At 36.8% G+C, this 21090-nt stretch overlaps 1 protein-coding gene across 1 annotated transcript; it reads right to left on the bottom strand.

Annotated features, from left to right (window-relative positions):
• Nucleotides 1–6: 6 nt before the first annotated feature.
• Nucleotides 7–20860, bottom strand: cfh (complement factor H). Its single transcript, XM_057326472.1, is given in 26 exon segments — nt 7–168; nt 281–324; nt 486–674; nt 758–934; nt 5546–5725; nt 5889–6065; nt 6227–6409; nt 6578–6736; nt 6824–7000; nt 8302–8392; nt 14005–14207; nt 14456–14632; nt 14806–14985; nt 15156–15335; nt 15504–15686; nt 16003–16161; nt 16249–16425; nt 16510–16694; nt 16745–16952; nt 17039–17233; nt 17681–17845; nt 17940–18125; nt 19841–19917; nt 20015–20123; nt 20223–20390; nt 20586–20860. Coding segments are annotated over 25 exon segments (3981 nt in total). The 5' UTR covers nt 20656–20860; the 3' UTR covers nt 7–168; nt 281–298.
• Between the last annotated feature and the right edge of the window lie 230 nt (nt 20861–21090).

Genomic DNA, 21090 nt, shown 5'->3' on the forward strand with positions numbered 1-21090 from the left:
GTTTGAATGTGAATCTTTATTCTGAAGTGATAATTTTATAAAGATTATTTGAAACCATGAAACTGTGTGATAAGCATGTAGACTGCAGCAACATAAATGCATTTATGTGTTCTTGTCTCTGTGTGTCTGTCCATCTTCATGCTTTGGTTACATCAGAAGGCTTCAGGTCTAAACACAAAAGATTATGAAACAGTAAATACATCTTTACTGGTTGGTTGGCATAAATATTTCACTTCTACATTTCTCTAAAATGCATTGTGAACTTTCATTGTTGCATTACCTCAGTGTTTACCTTAGTCTATCCAAATATATTTTTTGAATCACCTAAAGAAAAGGATAACAACAATATTATTGTGGGTAAACTTATTATGGTAATATATTACTTAATAAAATGCAGAATTGATCTTTGATCAAACACATTCAGATGTCCAGTGTGACTACAGCAATGTCATTCATGTGTGAAGTGAAAACAGACATGTACTCACATTTTTTTTTAATAGTTATCTTCCCATCAGAGCATGTCCCCTTCACATAATCTGATCTTTTGACACCTCCAGCATTCCATCCTGTTTTACAATCAAGTGCAATCTCTCTATCACTGTGCTGTACGTAGTTATATTGGACAGGTTGTATATTGTAATCCATATAAATCTCAGGTGTAAGTTTGCATGGCTCTGTGAGAGAGACGAACTGATTAAGAGACACAGAATAATATTTCATAACGGGTTTGAGAATAGTTTGGTATTGGATGACTTACTCAGACATTTTGGAGGCGTGTCCCATATCCCATCCCTACACATGTACTGTTTTTTCGGTTCTTTCAGCACATAGTAAGATTGGCAAGAGTATGAAACCTTTGTGATGACCTCATCGATCTTAACCTCAATGTTATAATCTCCATCTTCAATTAAAGGTGGTGGAGGACAAATGCTGCCTAATGAAATCACAGTATCAAAGACAAAGATTAAGCAATATACTACAGTTCATAAATAAAATCTTGTTTAATTTGCCAGTAGGATGATTTGTTTGCTGAATTTTAAAAATTGTATGATTACTCATTACTGAGTAGCACATGTAAGGGCGAGTGGGGTAAGATGAGCTGTTTTTGTGGTCGTTGATCTTAAAAGGATAGTTCCCCCAACAATAAAAATCCTGTTATCATTTACTAATCCTCTTGTCATTTCAAACCTGTATGACTTTCTTTCTTTTGCAGAACACAAATGAAGATATTTTGAAGAATGTTGGTAACCAAACCACGGTGGTACCCATTGACCTCCATTAGTTTTGTGTCTATACAATAGAAGTCAATGGCCATCGTTGTTCAGTTAACTACATTCTTTAAGATGTCTTCTTGTGTGTTCTGGAGAAGAAAGACAGTCATACAGGTTTGAAATGACATGAGGGTGAACTATCAAAATAAATTGATTTTAAGTTGAACCAACAGATTATACATATGACAAACTAAACAATGATACAAGTTTAAAACCAAAATCCTGGAGACCCACGATCGGGGTTGGGTGATGGGGGGGTTGAAAGGGTGTTGTGGTGGTTGGGTTAGGTCCGTGGTCGGGAACCTGTGGCTCTTTTCAAAAATCATGTGGCTCGCCAGGTGTATTACCCTTCACTATCATTTGATTGTTAAAAACATCATAATACATATGAATATTTCAGGTTGTCCTGACCAATACACACATGCAGTGCTATGCGCAAGCGTCACGACACTAATCAACGGCAAACGACGCTTCTATGGGAACCTCTCGCGCCCGCAGGCCAGATTCAAGATACCCAGGATGCGAGGAGTTTAGAAGACCGAGCGTCATGCTTTTATCGAAAGTTACGGCTCTCTGTGGCGCATGATACAGAACTCGTTGCCTCGCTATAATCACACGTTAAAAGTTTTAAAAACAAACCATGCAGCCAGAGGTGGACGAAGTACACAACTTCCTTACTTGAGTGAAAGTACAGATACTACTGGTCAAATATTACTCCACTACAAGTAAAAGTTGTAAAGACAGATTCTTACTTAAGTAAAAGTACAGAAGTACGTGCTTTTAAACGTACTTAAGTATTAAAAGTAAATTTCCTTTATGTCAGTTGTGCATTGTTTTATTGTCGTATACCTTATGCCTCTGAAGCAACCTACTGAACACACTGAGTAGCTCACAGTATCAATTGTATTAAAGGATTAGTTCACTTCAAAATTTGCCCCCATTGACTTTCCATAGTAGTTTTTATTCCTACTATGGAAAGTCAATGGGGGAAAATTTTGCAGTGAGCAACTCCTTTAAGAGCTTTATATGTTTAGCACATATATGTTTAGTTTAGATATAATCCTGTATGATCATTTAGCCTAATTATCCTCATTAGCCCCCTAGGCCTATGTATTTCTGAGCAGTGTTCTTTTATTTTGTATATTCCCTTTACCAGTTTTAGCAGCAATTTACCAGTAAGTAATAAGGTTCTTGTAAATAGTAAAGTGTAGAAGCCATGTGTTTGTTGGATTTATTACCATTTGTATTACCATAATTTAACTACAAACATACTGTAAACTATAGCTAGTATAATGAACTATGTTCATTATATGTTTAGTTGCTGTGGTTTTACTAAAGATTATTAATTGGAGTATGGTTCCCATATATAGAAAATGGTAAATATGTTGATACTGTGGTTTTACTGCAAATACCATCCCTGCTGAAAAAAACAATGAATTTTTGAATTAGAATGAGATTTTTAAATTAAATTCCTCTTTGTAGTGTGTTTTGGGTTTTATTCCAATAGGATTTACCATCCCATCAATAGAATCCATCACATACAACTAGACAACAAGTATCCATAGTACAAGTCCCATTATAACCATTAAATCCATTACATTTTCTGTTGTATTTTGGGCAGGGTTCTATTGTTTTTATTTCAACAGGAATACTTCAACTATAGTTACTTCAGTAAAAACATCATTCATTCTCCAAATCGCTTTAAATGATATAGCAGCAGATCAGAAGTTAACACGCACGTGTAGCTCAAGGTGTATGTGATGCTTATTTACCGTTTAGCCGTTATGCCGATCATTTTCATGACAATGTTTCTACGATCTTTGACTGATCGTAACCCACAGATGATTACACCACACTTTAACATGTGCCTTTTTCGTCTTTTAATGTTCTATTTGTCTTTTTAGAGCACTATCAATGGTGTAGCAGCGCCTACGTTTACATTAGTTTAGCGGGGAAGATCCCAGAGTTGCCAGATTTCCGTTAAAAAACTGCCAAATGGCCATTCAAAGCTTGCCGGAAAACGGCGAGCATAGAAAAACTGAAATACTTGGCAACAGTAAAAGGTCCTGGCAGATCGCAAGCCAGATAAATTGCGCACACAGGAAAACCCGCTGCATAGAAACCATTTTCTACTTTTTGACCTTTTTATAAATGTAGTGGAGTAAAAAGTATGATATTTGTCTTTCAAATGTAGTAAAGTTAAAGTACAAGTACTCAGAAAAAATAATACTCAAGTAAAGTACAGATACTCAAAAAGTGTACTTAAGTACAGTACTCGGGTAAATTTACTTCGTTACTGTCCACCTCTGCATGCAGCAAAGTATCCGTTGATCAGATGGAAGCAAACTGCGACGCGTCAGTATGGATGCGCTGTGTTTAACTCCTCGTATCCGTGTGAGCAGTCTTTCTCACATATGAATCATATGAAGTCCATACCTACAGCTGTCAAGGTTGACAGAGGAGTTTCAATGCCGGTATGTAGGTCTAAGTGTCTTGACCAAGTACGAAACGACCTACAAAGCTATTAGCAAGACGCTAGTTATGTTTGCCTTCACGAGCAGAGCCGAGCAGAGCTCCGTGTGCTTTTGAAATGTTCTCGTGGTACCCTGATGTCAGACAATCTCTGATCAGTCTGCACCATTTCAAGAAGTCGAACATACCTGCAGTATTTTGTGAGTATCCATACTATAGGAACGTGCACTTTAAAAAATTGTTATGTTAGATATAATGAAGTTTAATTGAATGGAGGCCTAATGTAAACATATACGTGGTTTATAAGTAATGGAAATAATTTTTTGGAGCCTCAGTTGCGTGCACCGTTTCTTTTGTGAGTTTTTGAGTCTTCTTGGACATGTTATGTTGAGTTGGACATGTTATCTTATCAAAGGAAAAGAACAATTGATCCCCACAGGGGGTTGCGGGTGTGTTGTGCAGGGCAAATATGGCACCCCTCTGTTATAACTCTTTTAAATCATTTAATTTCTTTATATCTAACATAACATAATTTTAATGTCAAATTCTTCAATATATTTATTCAGAATAAAAAGGGTTAATGCAGCTCACAGGCCAGGGCCATAAATCCATGAAAGGTAAAAAATCTAAATGTGGTTTAAAAAATTACAAGCAGTTTGTCCCTTCACGCGTCCCGTAGTTCAGTTGTTTTAGCTTTGTTTATTGAGTACCTCAGAGATGACGGATTTTTGTATGCAAACCCCAGAAGCGAGTTAGCATTTTAGGACTTCTGGTTCCATCGCCCCAAAGTCTATGGGTTTTTTAAATGGGTTTTTGGTAAATCGCTTGAAATAAGGTCTGTGGTTAACAAAACCTATTTTCACATTTTATTCTATGACATAAAACACACCAATTATGACTGTTTTGTGATTTTTTTAAAGCCTGATTGTGTCTTAAAAACGGCGGTTGCTAACAAGTTGCTAAAAGTGACTACTTCCTTTGGCGGGGACATCGCACATATAACGCTCACAAATAATGCAACACAGGCACAAATCTCTTTTAAAATGTAGATGTGGATTCATTCACAGAGTAATAACTTACCAGGGAACACATTTTTAATAAAGTTTGAAAGAGTTGTCGGAGGCCTGGTGGTAACGTTGATATCGAGCGACCTTAAGTGTAGTCTGTTTATAGCATCGTGTCAGCTTTTTACTTCTGCCGATTGTATTTCGGCTTCAAAAATAGCAAATATATTGTTAATTTGTAAAGAAATTTGTTAAAAAACGTGTAAACATCATAAACCTTTGTTAATCACGGAGCTTATTTTTTGCTATCTTCCAAAAGTCTATGAGAAAAATGCACAGGCTTTCGGTCGAGGGAACCAGCGCGGCACTTACTTCCAAGTTAGCCTGCAAAAATACGTCAACTCTGAGGTACTGGATTAGTTAGCATAATGTTTTTATTTATTTACATGGATGAATGGATTTGCGGACCTTTAGCGGTGTAACAAAAGAAAGCTTTTAGCGGGGATGTGAATCCTCTCTACTCCACTTCGGCTGCTGTTCAGTTTCGCCTACCAAAGGGCGCCTCAGCCTGTGAGGGCAAATGCACAGTGGCTCAAGCCACGGAGCCACCCCACCCTTCCTGTTCATGAGAATGTGTTCGATTCCCGTCAGTCCGGGAGTTTCAAAGGAGAAATACCAAAACGAGAGGGTGGCGGGAGATGGGTGTGAAAAGCGGGAGACTCACGGCCACAATGGGAGTGTTGTATGGTTTGCATCTTTGATATGTAAATGTGTTTGTAAGATTTTGTGTTAACTAACTTGTGCAGTAAATCGTTCCAATCCATTTTTCATCTCTACACGTCAAAGTTCCTCCTGGATTTTTGTCATATGGTTTATTGCACTTGTATCTCAAAGTATCAAAGTTGTTGAATAGATTTTTCTCATCTAACAGGGTCACATGCTGCAAGTTCTTTGTCGGTTTGGTACACTGAGCTTTTCCTGAAATGAAAATGTAGTATTTGTCCAATGTAACATGTAGAAAGATTTACAGACATTAACATTTAAAAAGCAATGCATTTATGTACAGTATCAAATCTCTATACATTTATTTATACAAATGAAATTGAAATTCATGGAAAAGGTTTTTGTGAATTTGACTCACTAATGCATTCTGGGTAAATCCAGGTTTGTCCATCACACTTAGCGATGGTCTCTCCCATAGATTCAAAGCCATCATCACACTCATAGCGAACTGTGTCTCCATGTGAATATTTCCTCCCATCTTGGGTTACCATTAGTTTGGCATTGTTTACTGTCAGAAGAGGCTGTGAACAGAACGCTACAATAAATGGGAAAATAAACAATTGGTGAGAAAAATAAGATCGTAATTCTTCCTCGCATTTGCATCGTGATGCATATCCATGTAAATATTCTTGTCAGATTTTTATGTTCCAGATTGGCATTGCTTACTACCTGAAGAGGTCATAAATGCCAGCTCACCTTCACATGTGGGTGCTTTGTCCCAAGCTGAATTGCGGCAAAAAACTTTGCTATTCCCATTTATTGTGAAATGTCTGTGACATTTGTAGGTCACATGGGATCTAGATGAATACCGTTCTTGAGGTTTAGAGATGATGACCGCGTTTTCAACTCTTTCAGGACTGACACAACCCTCCTCATCCACTAGAAAAAGGCAAAAACCACACCGTCATTAACTTTACATTTAAATGTAATAATTTATCCGACATGACTTTCAAATATGGTACATTTGCTTTTTGCCAAACATAGTTATACTGTATCTTTACTTTGTTAATACTTTTAATACTGTAGTTTTATAGGAAATGGGCTCACCTTCACAGGTTGGTGTTTCCCATCTACCGTTGTGGCATCCGATTGATTTTTGTGATGATTTGAATCCTGGATCACATACGATTTCTGCAGATTGTCCAGCGTTTGTTTCTTTTAGATGTCCATGTTGAACACTTGGCAAAACACCACATTTATTCTCTTCTGTAAACCCAACATACACATTTTCATAACAAACATATTCAAACTGTTCTCCTGGGCTGTGAAATCTGATTCAGAAAACACACTCACCAATACATTGCGGCTCATTTGACCAACGACCGTTGTTGCATGTCGCTGCTCCCCACCAGTTCCCAGAGAGCGGTTTGTAACGTGTGCTGCATGAATAATAGATACTTTCCTCTTTAGGAGAATCTGTGTGTATGTACCCGTTTTCCAAATTTGGTGTTGTGCAAGATCCTTTCTTTTCTGTGAAAAAAGATAACTGTTTGAATACAGACTTTCTTCCAAATATCTTTCTCTGTGTTCAGCAGAACAAAGAGATTAATACAGGTACAACGTGGGGGTGAGTTTAAGATGACAGAATTTTCATTTTTGGGTTAACTATCGCTGCAAAGAAACGGGTTACCCAAAAATTTAAATTCTGTCAAAATTTGGAAGAACGCTTGTAACAGTTGTTGGACCACCATTGACTACCATAGTAAGAAGAATTGCTTTATAAATTTCTTTGTTCTGTTAAACACAAAAGAAGATATTTTGAAGAATGTATTAAAGCAAACAGTTCTGGGGCTATTTTGACTACCATCGTTATTTTGCCTACTATGGCTTGTAACTCTTTGGTTACAAGCATTCTTCCAAATATATTTCTCTGTGTTCATAGGAACAAAGAAATGCATACAGGTTTGAAACAACTCGACGTTGAGTAAATGATGACAGAATCTTTATTTTTGGGTGAACTGCTCCTTTAAGGCCTGTCTATGAAACCAGCTCAAAGTGCAGGCATCAAAACAGTTCTTTCAATAAGTCAACAAACTGCTAGAAAATAAGGTCAAACAGTATCAGTCATAGGTTTTTGACATGCATCCAATATGCATTCATAGGTAACACTTTACAATTGGTTAACATGAGCTATGGCATTAGCTAATATGAAGTAACAATAAACAAAACGTTTACAGCCTTTGCTAATCATAGTTCATGTTCATTTCTGCATTTATAAATACATTTTAAAATCAAACATTGTATCTGTTAACATTAGTTAATGCACAATGAACTAACATGAACACAGAATAGTACTATAAATACTGAAAAACTATATTGTTTATTGTTCATGTTAGCAAATTAATTTACTAATGTTCACAAATTCATCCTTGTTGAATAGTTGTCCATTCAGAAATCGCTTTCTAAAACAGTGTTGTTGTATAGCCCAGGTGCCAAAATGTGTACAAAAAGAAAAACTGAATTAAAGTTTCGCAACTTTTTTATTTCGCGTTTTCATGATTTAAAATGTCCACATTTCTGGTTTCCTCTACTGGTTTAATTTTTTCTGTCTCTTTTTTATATGGCAGCAAAAAATGCTTCATAGATCATAAATAAATGCATGCATTTAGTTAGACGATCAATTGATACTTTCTTTGTAAATTAAACAAATCCATACAGCTGTTTCTAAATTTCACAACTGTCTGAAAGACATAACGTGTTCATATTCTTACATATTCTTCTCATTTAATGAGTAAATTCTAATCTTCCCATTTAAGTAAACATTTTATTACCTGCAGCGTTTGACCATCCAAGTGTATTTAAACCTAAAATCAAACAGACAATTATTGGATATATTTCCATTTTCCAGCGCTGTGTTCTGTCCTGTGGTTAAACAAGAAACTGATTGAAGAATGTTCAGTCACGCAAATATTTGACGACCAGTATCTTCAGATAAAAGCAAACATGGGTCAACTGGAATTAAATCACATGGGTGTTTAGGTGTTGCTAAACATCGAGAAAATACACGTAGCACAGGGGCCCGTTTCAGAAAGGAGGTTTAGTGAACACTCTGAGTATAATGAAATTGTATTCCTTGAAATGAGGGAAACTCTGGGTTTTCCGTTTCAGAATGTGAGGTATGTCAAACCCGAGAAAGCTGGGTAACTCAAGCCCGTTTCTAAAGGAGTGGTAACTTATACTCAGAGTCAGTAACCATAGTAACTTACTCTGTGAACCTAACCTGGGGTGCTTTTCCCAAAAGCATCATTAGCCAACTATGGTCGCAAGTTCTGTCGTTCCAGCATATATAGATCAACCATTTAAGTGTTTCCCAAAACCATCGTTCCAACGATCAATAGCAAGCAGCATCGCAAAGTTGCGTGGTTGGATCTACAGGTCTAGAGCTGTGGTTAGAAGCATCGTTCCTTATTATTATTATGACATGTAGACTTACATGCATCAAGCTTTTGATCAAAGTAAGCAAGCAACATGCAGTGCATTCCATATCCATCACTCAAAATGTATACAAATTTAATTGGACATCTTTTAGTTTGTCGAGGAAATAAAGCGCTGTTTTTTTTAAAGTGCGCATGCGCATGATATGCGTGCGCTAGGACCCTGTGGAATCCCTGGGCGGAATGACGTAGAGGACACTTATAAATTAATTAAATATCATGAAATAAAACAACAGATAACAAAAATAGGATAACAAAAGTAGTCCTTAAATGCAATGTATGTTATTTAGAGCATGAATTTGACATTAATTCGATTTGAACGTATTTACAGTATTAGTAGACGTCATTACTCCACCACCTGTGTGGCTTCATCATCTTGGTTCAAACAATTGATCTCCGACAGAGTTACTACGGTTTCGGGAAACAGTCGTAACTGGATCGTTTATTTCCCCAATGATGCATCGTACTATGGTGGTTAACCAGGGAGTTATGTCGTTGTTCGGGAAACGCACCCCTGGTCGGGAGCAGGTTTTCTTTGGTAAACCCAGAGTTTATTTCGATCTCCTCTGCCTTTTAAAGCGCAAGTGGTGTAACTCATTCATTCATTCATTAATATAGTCATTCACGTTTTGATCACATAGAGACCATCTCAGTGTCTTATATTTCATATGTGCTTTTATAGAGGATTCATGAAGAGGATGCATTAATTCATTGGAATGTACTTTGATTTCAGGAGAGCAATTTAGGACCCGAGTGGAATTTAGTCATTTCCCTGTGCAGTTTTATTAAAACTGTACCGTTTAGATATATCAAAATATATCTCATCCGTCCTTACATCAATAACATCAGCCACCATACGTGTATTACATCAGAGCATAATTTTCTATGGACGATGAGAAATAACTTAATAAAGTGTATAAATAAAGTGCACGAATAAAGAAATTAATAAATACAGACATACATGCAGAAATGATGCGATAAAATCAACAAGTAATTTTGACCTGCAGCCATTCCAACTGAAATCTGCTCAGCGCAGGGTTCGAAGCGGCGATCAGTCTAATTTTGCACGAGAGTCTGACGCCCTACAGGTGTCCTATACACCATGACGTCTCATTCGCGTAACTAGATCACTCATGGAGTGAGAACATACGATTTTTTAAAATTATTTTTGTTTTATTTCTGTTGTTTCATTCATTTAATGATTAATTTATGTGTTTATTGGTACATTTATCAATTTATTAATTTAAACTTAAGTCATTTTCAGGACATCAGTAAATCCACATTATGCAGAGCGGAAAGTATGCCTCACTCTCAAGCGCTTTCTGCCGCCATGTTTCTTTTTTTGGTGCCGTTGCCATGGTGAATCGTAATATCAGAGCTCCATTGATGATGGCTTTTTATAGTCGTGGTGCACGCGCTTAACGAACTATCTCAAATCAGCTGTTCTGAAACCAAAAACTCAAAGTTTCTGATTTCTAAGTAAACCAACTCTGAGTTCAAGGTTTAACCTAGAGTTGGTTGAACCTCCTTATTGAAACGGGCCCCAGTTCTCTTCTTCTCCAGGAATACAAACATTGACTCTGTAACAAGTTCAATAGATAGGAAGGAAGGAGGCGGGAACCGGCGAACGATAACCAAAACTTTAATAACATAAACAAATCATAAACCAAATTAAAGGGCTACACAAACATAACTAAAACACATACAATGTCCAGGCCTGGTCCTCTCTCGTCATACCTTCCTGTCACTCCTCCTCTTATGCTTCTGGAGCTCCTCCGTGAGAGATGCGAGACCGGTGTAACGCACAGCTGACACTCATTATCACTCGCGCCACCGGCCTCGCGTCGTTCCCTCACGCCTCTCGTCCCGCCTCCCTCGTCACAGACTCATACTGAACTTTCTCAACAGCTTTGTCCCTCCCCATAAATGTCTCGCATTTTCATCAGTCTGTTGATTTTTAGTTGTCACATTAAGAAACACGTTCTTTAACCCGAAACTCACATGCGTCGCTTGTTTGCGCTATTGTTTCTTTAACTGTTTAACAGTGCTGTGTCAAATGCAGCAACCCGGTGCACACCACACTCATTCAAATGCAACTATTCTTTTAAAGCCTGACTTTTATCCAATGTATGATTTCAGTCATCAAGAGGCTGGCGATCCTCCCATGTCAACTTGCCGAATAAAAACTCACTAAAACATCTTAAACTGCGTGGCTTTGAAACTGTGTTTAGCCTATGGTTGTGGTAGGCATAAAATAAAAATGATTTGCAAATAATTAAATGCATTATTTAACAATTATACATTTTAAAAGTGAAACTCTTTTTCATTATTTGTTTGTTCTTTATTCCTTTAGTTTTCTCTTTTTGAGAAGATCTTCAAAGTTTACAAAATGATAACTCCGCGTCTGATCTGTGCTCAAAATTTAAAGAGACAGGGAACCTTAAATTGAAATCGCCATTAAAATTGTTTTATGTCATATAACATTTGATCTATGCCTTAATTATGTTGTGGTTGGAATGGACTAAATAACAAATTATTTTTATAAGCTAAAAAATTACGTAAAAACGTTTTCATTCTGTTATTATATCACAGTTTCGCGCTACCTTTCAATGGTGTCCCACACAAATGGATTGCCTGTCCCACATTTGGTTTGTTGGTGGTGGTCACCCTACTCCACCTACATCACACATCTTTCAGTACCAGATGCTCTCTCTTTTTGTGATGTGTTTTTTATTCAACACAGCAAAGTTAGAATCCTTTGTTTTGTTGCGATTCATCCTAACATGTTCAGTGCATTCAGAACAGATTGTGATGTCACTTGTTTGTGGTTTGGTGATCTTATGACAAAAAGTTTCCACTTGACCCGATAACAAAAACTCCATCACACACAGTCCATAGCTTGCAACAGTGTATTTAATATCATGTTTTGGTCAAAGATCTTGATTTCTCTCTCATACAGTATCTGATAATGTGGGTCATTTTCACAGTTAAAATGATTATAAGGCAGCGATGAAAATGAGTCTTTTAGCTCTAAAGCTCGTGTGTACATAAAATGGAGCAAAGTAGCTGAATGATGAAGAGGTGAGCAAATTCACTGTAATGTATTTCTTAAAAAATAATTAACTGTGAATTTATGAAAGATTATATAAAATCATTAAACTATATGATAAGCTTGTACACTACAGCAACAGTGGTTATAAATGCATTCGTGTCCTCTTGTCGCTGTTTGTCTGTCCATATTCATGCTTTGGTTACATCAGAAATCTGCAGGCCTTAACACAGAAGATTATGAAACAGTGACTACATAATAACATGTTGGTAGACATAAACATCTTATAACAACGCTTAGGTAAAGCTCATGCACATTTAAATCTTAAAAGAATTATATAATCACATAGGGGTTGCGCGAACTGATGCGACATTTAAAGCTTGATGTCGACTAGTCGCGGGTCATGTGATTTTGTCACTGTACCTTTAAGAGGTTGACTGTTCCAAGAGAGCTGCGCGTGGGATGGATGTAATTCCCACCCGCTTCAGCAGGATTCTGTCACACTCCCGGAAATAATGTGTTATCTTGTCCTGCTTCCGCACGCATCATTCACAATGTGTCCTGTTTTCGTCCGCAACATTCACGATTTGTTCTGACGCTGCTAGAGCTCGCAGGTAACGTTAAAGCCTAACGTTACATAGATTTCAGTGCGCTGTGCTTCTACACGCAGATCTTTTAATATTATAGGCTATTACTTGTTCCCCATTTAATAAAACGTGAAAGAAATAGCATAAATAAAAATGTTTCTCATATTAGTTGCTGTGTCACTGATGTGCTGTGTTTGTAAGTCCGCTATGATAAAGCATCTGCTGCATTAGGCCAGGGGTTCCCAAACTTTTCAGCCCGCTACCCCCAAAATAACAGTGCCAGTAACATTTTCTTACACGTATTGATTAAATACGCTATTCCTAATAAAAAGAAAGATTTCTGGAAATCATCTTGCGATCCCGGGGGGGGGTCCCGACCCCTACTTTGGGAACCCATGCATTAGGCTAATAAATATATTGACGTTATTCTAAAGTCATAGGTTGTCGCAAACAAACTCGACACATTTTTCTGTTGTTTCATCTATTAGTGCAAATATCAGGGAAGTTTGGTCTGTACACACGTGATCTGACATAACATTAGGCGGCTGCTGTAGAGATCTACCTGCTGCTCTTTTACTGCATAGCCCCACTACCACCGACCTCGCACTTGAAAATAGTTTTATTTTAGTTTAGTTGTTGTTGCTGCTCTTGTGCAATAGATGAACAACATTTTATTTGTATTTGGATGCTATATATTTAGAGGCTATTTTGCGGGAGCCCCGCCATTCTCCCGCAGCCCGCACACACGAGTGTCTTACTGCCTACACCCATCAAATCTTGTTGCGAAACATTCCCTAGCACTTATTTTATTTATTAATGACGTCATCGACTAGTCGACGCAACTTTTATCACATAATTGTCGACTTCAAAAATATCTGAGGTCGTTCAACCCCTATAATCACATGGTTTTTACTTAACAATAATTGCCTTTACATCCAAATGTTAAGGAAATTAGTAATTTTTCTATATAAAATGTAATAAAAGAAATAAAATCTTTGATAACGATGTAATGTTTTTTTTTAAATAATTTTAATTTTCTGTGCATTAAATAATAGAACAATATTCAACAAAGTTTCTCTAAAATTCATTGTGAACTTTCATGCATTACCTCAGTGTGTCCACTTCAGTTTTTTTTGTTTAATATCTTTTGTCACCTAAAGAAAAGAAACAAGATCGTGGCTATATACAGTATAATAAATGTGATCACGAGTAAACTATTAACTTCTTCTTCTCCTGATTGAAACTCATGTGAGGAGAAGAGTTTAATGGTCTCTGAATGATCTGTCGCTTTTTTAAACCTTCCTCCTACAGTACATGTATGAGATTAAACTGTATTTCTGACATTTAAAACACATTCAGATGTGAACCGTGAGTGTACAAACACTGGGATTAATATAAAGAGACTAACATGTACTCACATTTTTGATCAATTGTTATCTTCCCATCAGAGCACCGCACCGTAACGCTGTATTTTCCTCTCGAACTTCCAACCATCCATCCATTCTTACAATCACGTGTAAAGCTTCTTTCACTGTGTTTTACATATTTATCTTGCAGAGGTTTTATATTGTACTTCTCATTAATCTCAGGTGTAAATTCACAAGGCTCTACGAGAGACAAAATCTAACTGATGAAAGGTGCAGTGAGCGATTTCTGTTAAAAACTTAAATTAACACACAAACAATTTTGTGATTGTTTGCTAGATGTCTGAAAGGCGGACATGGGGTATATTCTCATATCATCTTTACTTGTTTGTTCATTTGCATAAATATTTAGCTTGGCCCGTGTAAACTGTCCTGAAGTATGTGTTTAGAGTGTAATGGGAGTGAGAATAATTTGGTATTAGATGACTTACTCAGACATTTTGGAGGCGTCTCCCATCTCCCATCCTGACACCTGTAAAATCTCTGTGCTTTGTCCGGCACATAGTAAGATTGGCAAGAGTATGAAACCTTTGTGATGACCTCATCGATCTTAACCTCAATGTTATAATCTCCATCTTCAATTGAAGGTGGTGGAGGACAAATGCTGCCTAAACAAATCACAAATGCATGCATGTGCAGTTTGAACCATTTCTACAGTTCATAAATAAAATATTGATTAACTTACCTTTTCAATTAGCTAAATTTCAATATTTTGCTTTTAATTGAAATGTTAAATGAGATTTCAGACTCATTATATTATTAATTTGTAAATGTGACTCACTTGTGCAGTCAATGGTTCCAATCCATTTTTCACTTTTACACATCAAAGTTCCTTCTGGAATTTTGTCATATGGTTCATTGCACCTGTATGTCAAACCTTCGAAGTTGTTGTATAGACTTTTCTCATCTAACAGGGTCACAAACCGCAAGTTCTTTGTCGGTTTGGTACACTGAGCTTTTCCTGAAATGAAAATGTAGAATTTGTTCAATATACCTGTATTAGATGTAAAATATGATTATAACATTTACATTTAAATAGCAATGCCTGCATATACTGGATAATACTGTATGTCATGTATATGTAGACATGTGTCTACATGTAATTTACAGGATTTATAGAATTTCACTCACTAATGCATTCTGGGTAAATCCAGGTTTGTGCGTCACACTTAGCGATGGTCTCTCCCATAGATTCAAAGTCATCATCACACTCATAGCGAACTGTGTCTCCATGTGGATATTTCCTCCCATCTTGGGTTTCATCAATAAGTTTGGCATTGTCTACTGTCAGAAGAGGCTTTGAACAAAAAGCTGCCAATAAATGGGAAAATTAGAAATCAGAGAGAAGTTATAGAGGCATTATTTTGTCAATTTTTATGTCTTATGATATATGTTTTTTTTACTGTAAAAAACACAGTGTTCAGCTATTAGAGAGAAAGCTATTAGAAAAAAGTGGTGCCAACACCACTGAAAGCTCACCTTCACATGTTGGTGCTTTGTCCCAAATTTTATTGTGGCAAACAACTTTTCTATCCCCATTCATTGTGACATTTTTTTGACATCTGTAGGTCACATGGGATCTAGATGAATACCGTTCTTGAGGTTTAGAGATGATGACCGCGTTTTCAACTCTTTCAGGACTGACACAACCCTCCTCATCCACTGGAAAAAGACAAGATTTAAGAGTCTTTCATTTTTACAATGCAACTTGTTGGCAGAATGCACAAAATAACATAGCGTTGGCTTGATGCATTATACACTTGAATTTATATACTATAGTTTTTTCCAGAATGTCTTGAATGACAGCAGCATTGATGTTTACGAATGCTTTAATAGAAAACAGTGACTGCCAACTTTCAGCAACAAAACCACACCATTATTAACATGTATTCATTTATCTAATGTAGAATGTCACTTGCATTTTGCAATATATATATATATATATATATATATACATATATTTATGAAACAGGCTCACCTTCACAGGTCGGTTTTTCCCATGTACCGTTGAGGCATCTGAATGATTTTTGTGAAGATTTGAATCCTGGATCACATACGATTTCTGCAGATTGACTGCCATTTGTTTTTTTTAGATGTCCATGTTGAACACTTGGCAAAACACCACATTCTTCCTGCTCTGTAAACCCAACATACACATTTTCATAACAAACATATTCAAACTGTACCGCTTGGCTGTGAAATCTGATTCAGTAAACACACTCACGGATACATCGCGGCTCATTTGACCAACGGCCGTTGTTGCATGTCGCTGCTCCCCACCATTTCCCAGTTATTGGTTTTTAACCTGTGTTGCATGAATAAAAGAGACTGTCCTCTGTAGGGGGATCTCTGTATATGTGCCCATTTTTCAAATTTGGTGTTGAGCAAGATCCTTCCTTTTCTGTGAAGTATATAAATACGGTCTCATTGTTATCAATACGCAGATGTTGATGGTGTTTAGATGAATGATAATAACATGACTTTCCTACGCAGTTCTGTATGTTTATCCATATGGCTGCAGAATTACAGGTGATTACTATGGGCTGCTCGGGTTCGAATCCTTGAAGACATTTGTATTCTATTTTGGAAGCGACTTCGTAGTTAGTGCGTTCTGGACTCACAATCTGTGCGTTTGGGATGTTTGGTGTTTCACAGCGATTTTCTGGAAAACACATTTATCACAGTAATAGAATGTATATGATATGATGTATTAATAGCACAGATTGTGAGAGTTGATGGAAAGACATACAGTACCAGCACACAGTGGATCTGGTTTCCAACCATCTCTTGTACATGTGGCCACGGCTGCCATTTGACGATATCCAGACAAACAACTGTAAGATCTTTTCACATCCAATTTCATATTGCCGTAGAAATAGTAACTTGGAGAATAAAGATGCCTGTCACGTGGAACTTCACATCTAATCTCTGAAAGAAGATGAATTGTTATTCAAGAGTTGAATAAAACAACGAGTTAAGCAATAAGTCCAAAAAAGGTTTCTCTGTGTGCTCACCCTCACAAGTAGGATTGTTGTCCCATTGCCCATCATTCTGACAGTAAAATGTTTTTCTGCTTTCTTTTGTCCAGAATATCCTGTGTGTTTCAGAGCAGGTAATTTGCACAGATTCTCCAGCTCGAAAGAAAGTTTTTCCCTCGGGTTTAATTTTTTGTATTCCATATTTTGTTTCCTTGAGTTCACAGGTTATTTCTGATTGAAACAAGTATAAAAAGGGTCAAACTTAAATGACTGGAATTGAATGCTGTTACTATTTGTTACATCACATATTAATATTCAGGGGTCAAGGTGAAATTAGGCCGAAGATCTACCACTTTTTTTTGCTTCTCTGTTTTTAGGACATATTTGACTGTGGCACTGTTCACTTTGTGTTGGATCTTAATATTACTTATACAGCCACAAGCAAAATAATAATAATAACAACAAACTAACAATTTAATAAAATAAATATGATAGGTGCTTTTAAAATACTACAGTCTCTGATTTGTCTTGTAATGTAAGAGGAGGATTTGACTATACATAGATTTTAAACGTAATATTAAAACTACAATTACTGCAAAATATAACTTTGAAGCCTTTTTTTCTTAATTGCCACTGATTCTTAAGAATTCTTTATTCTTATTAACAGTGGAGCATCACCTTCACACTCCGGCTTCAGACTCCAGCCGTATTTGTTGCATCTTGGTGTTCCCTGTCTGGGTTTGTATCCCGCATCGCAATCGTATTGTAATGTGTCATCTTTCTTGTACACTTTGTTTGACTCAACAGTCCCATGTGGTATGTCAGATACTGTGCATGTTATCTCTGAATGAAGTGGAACAAATACATCATTATTTTGATTAAAGCTTGCATAAATATTTAATAGAGATGTTGAATACAAAGAAGAGATGAAATTAACCTATACACTTCGGAACAGGTAGACTCCATTCGCCTTTCTCATTGCAATAAATGTCATTTTGCTCTCGATCTATCTTTTTGTTCGGAGACATGCATTCAAAGTGAATAACATCACTGTAAGTTCCCTCTTCTGTGTTGCCAGATATTGTTAAATCTTCATCTGCGGGAATCGGTGGGCATGTCACCACTAGGAGAAAATTCGGAATTGGTTTAGCAAAGATTTTTGCGATTATGCATACATAAGTCAAACTTGTTGATGGCACTCTGTTGACAGAAATCGTTAAGGATTGTGATCATAAAATAAAATTAAAATAAATACATAAATAAAAATAGGCGGTTAACATATGGACCTCCGAAATTTCCCTTTTTGAGAGCCACAATAAGAGCATGATACATGTTGGCCTGATAAAGCTTCGTCTGAAAAAAACCTTGAAAACCTTGAAATTTGACAGTAAGATGAGCAATAACGTGGACAGATGATGGTAACATATTTGCTAATATAAGTGTTTAGCATTTAGCATGCTGTTTGCATAATGTTACTATAACGAGCAATGCGGGACGAGAGCCACGAGGGAACGATGTGGGACCGGTGACGCGAGTGATAATGAGTGTCAGCTGCACGTTGCACCGGTCTCGCATCTCTCACGGAGGAGATTGGAAGCATAAAAGGACGAGCGACAGGAGGTTACAATGAGAGAGGACCATGCCTAGACATTGTTGTGTTAAGTTTTATTTATGTTTGTGTGGCCGGCAGTCAACCTTGAGTTCCCTCCTCCTTCCTTCCCTACTTTGAACTGTGTTACCATTACATAATGTTAGCATGATGCTAACATGTTTAACATAATTTGCGGTCGTATAACACTGTATGGGAAAAGAAGGATTTTCGGCCGGCAAATATGAGTGTTTTTTAGATCAAAAAAGAATAAAGTAATATATCAGTGATATGACAGACCCTATTTACATTGCTGAGCACTTTGTTAAGCCAAAAAAACTCGATAGTGTAATTCGACCTGAAATTAGTCTGCCGACCCTGGCGTCGCAAAAGCTCACCGGCGCCATCTTGTGCAACTAGCCTATAGAGTATGCATTGACTTCATTTTACCACGTGAACACGCCAGAGCACGCCTCTTTGAATGGTAAAACAAAATGGCTGCTTACAATTGGAGAAACAAAGAAACCGGGACTAAAACACAATTATTTGCTGAAATTAAAAGCAGTTGGAACCAGGAACCAGGTGACCTTGTACACTGGAATATTGCGTGGAAATGCATTTCCTGTTATTTATTTTGTACACGATTTCAATGCCGGGGGAAATATACAAAGCAAACATTTTCTACTCGAAGCAAAACATGTTTAGTTGTTTAATAAAGCAACTCTTACAAGATTTACATTGCTCTTCTAAATGCTTACGGTGTTGACAATACATTAATCTTAAAGATTGTATGAAATACATCTTAGAATGTTAAAGAAATACATTTCAGCATATATGAAAGTCTGATATGAAATGGCTAGCAAACATCATTGCTTCAGTATTCTATTTGTTTCTGCATATTGCAGCTATTCATTCGCTTTTGTCTTTAAAAAGAAATCTCTCCGATTTCGTGCTCAATCTGTTTGTACAACTAATCGCAGAACAACTTTATCCCGTTCTAAACAGAGTACAGATAACGGTAAACACTGCTGCATTCAGTCTTTCTACCACTCAGTGGGCGGGACTCGCTTGACTTCACGTGACGTGACATGTGCGGTGACGACACGTGCATACCTTCTATTGCTAGCATGTTCCATCTGTCTACAAAGAAAACTTTGAAGGAGTTAGATACAGAGATTAGTCTCAGCATAATAATAAGAATAATATTAGTAAACTAAATGAATGAAAGTAACATAATAAATAACTCCTACCCTCACAAACAGGGATGGCATTATCCCACCCACTGTTCCTGCAAGTTCGCTGATAAATTCTGTTTGCCATATCATACCTAAGAACACAAAAAATCAAGCTTTTAAACGTCAAACCGAGGATAGCAGAAAGAAAAAGAGAAGAATGAAAATGATTTTTGCATAAAGCACTTTTACCCTTTCTTGCAGGTATATCGTACTGTTGCTCCAAAAACAAACTCTGTGTTCCCGTCTAAAAGTGTAAAATCGCCGTTTGGCGTGTCCCCGGGATGACCGCATTTTTTCTCTGCAAACAATGTTCACTCTTTATGATAAAATGTTACTTCTAGAATTTGAGTTTATAATGAAATTTCTTATATTGTCATTGTATTGAAAGTTGTCTTACTTGAGCATTTTCGTTCTGTCACCGGTTGCCATTGACCGTCACTACATATATATTTATTAATGCCTGTGTAGCCTGTAATGCAGTTAATTCTCAGTGTTGTCCCATGAGCGTAGGTTTCTTTCTCAAGTGGTTCTATGTTTTCCGCTGTGATGTCTTTTCGATGACATTCTGACAGACATAAACGACACATACACGAAGACAACTTCTGTCATATATTATTAATGAAAAGCTAGACCTTTCTTATTTTTAAAAGGTTGAAAGGGCATATCATGTCTCTCGTTAAGGTTATATTAGCATTGCATTTACTAAACTTTTCATTAAAATTATTATAGTTAATAAACAAGGCCAGGGGTGTAAACTTACCTTGATCTTGTGCAAAAGTAAAAGAAAAAATCCAAAAGGTGAAGCTGATGAGTTTTAAAGAAGCCCTCATTTCTGAGCTTACTTCACAATGACCGTAACTTTGTAGATCTTTCCTCTGAAACTGTTCCCTTTGCTTGGGGATTAATCGATGTTAATGATTTACCAAAGTCAAAAAAATGTCCGTCACCCTTACACCAGAGCTCTCTGTGCACACAGAATAGTTCCTATCAAAGATCTGAAGGTCTTAATCTGCAATAAATATTTGTCATTTGAGCGTCAGTTTTTTTAAAGAGAAGTGAAATTTCTGGTGTCAGCATTAATGTTAGAATACGACAACAGGAACAAAAGTTTCACAATGTTTTTCAGACAATGCAATGCTTTTGCCATTGCAAAATGTGTTTCTTGCTGTCACAGCGCAATATCTGTTAGAATGAAGAAATCTATTGAGTTAAGAGTTTGAGACTAGTGATGTTTCAAAGGGATTTAAAATCCACTATCAGGTTTA

Source organism: Triplophysa rosa, linkage group LG25 (genome assembly GCF_024868665.1).
Source record: "Triplophysa rosa linkage group LG25, Trosa_1v2, whole genome shotgun sequence".
NCBI classification, from domain to species: domain Eukaryota; kingdom Metazoa; phylum Chordata; class Actinopteri; order Cypriniformes; family Nemacheilidae; genus Triplophysa; species Triplophysa rosa.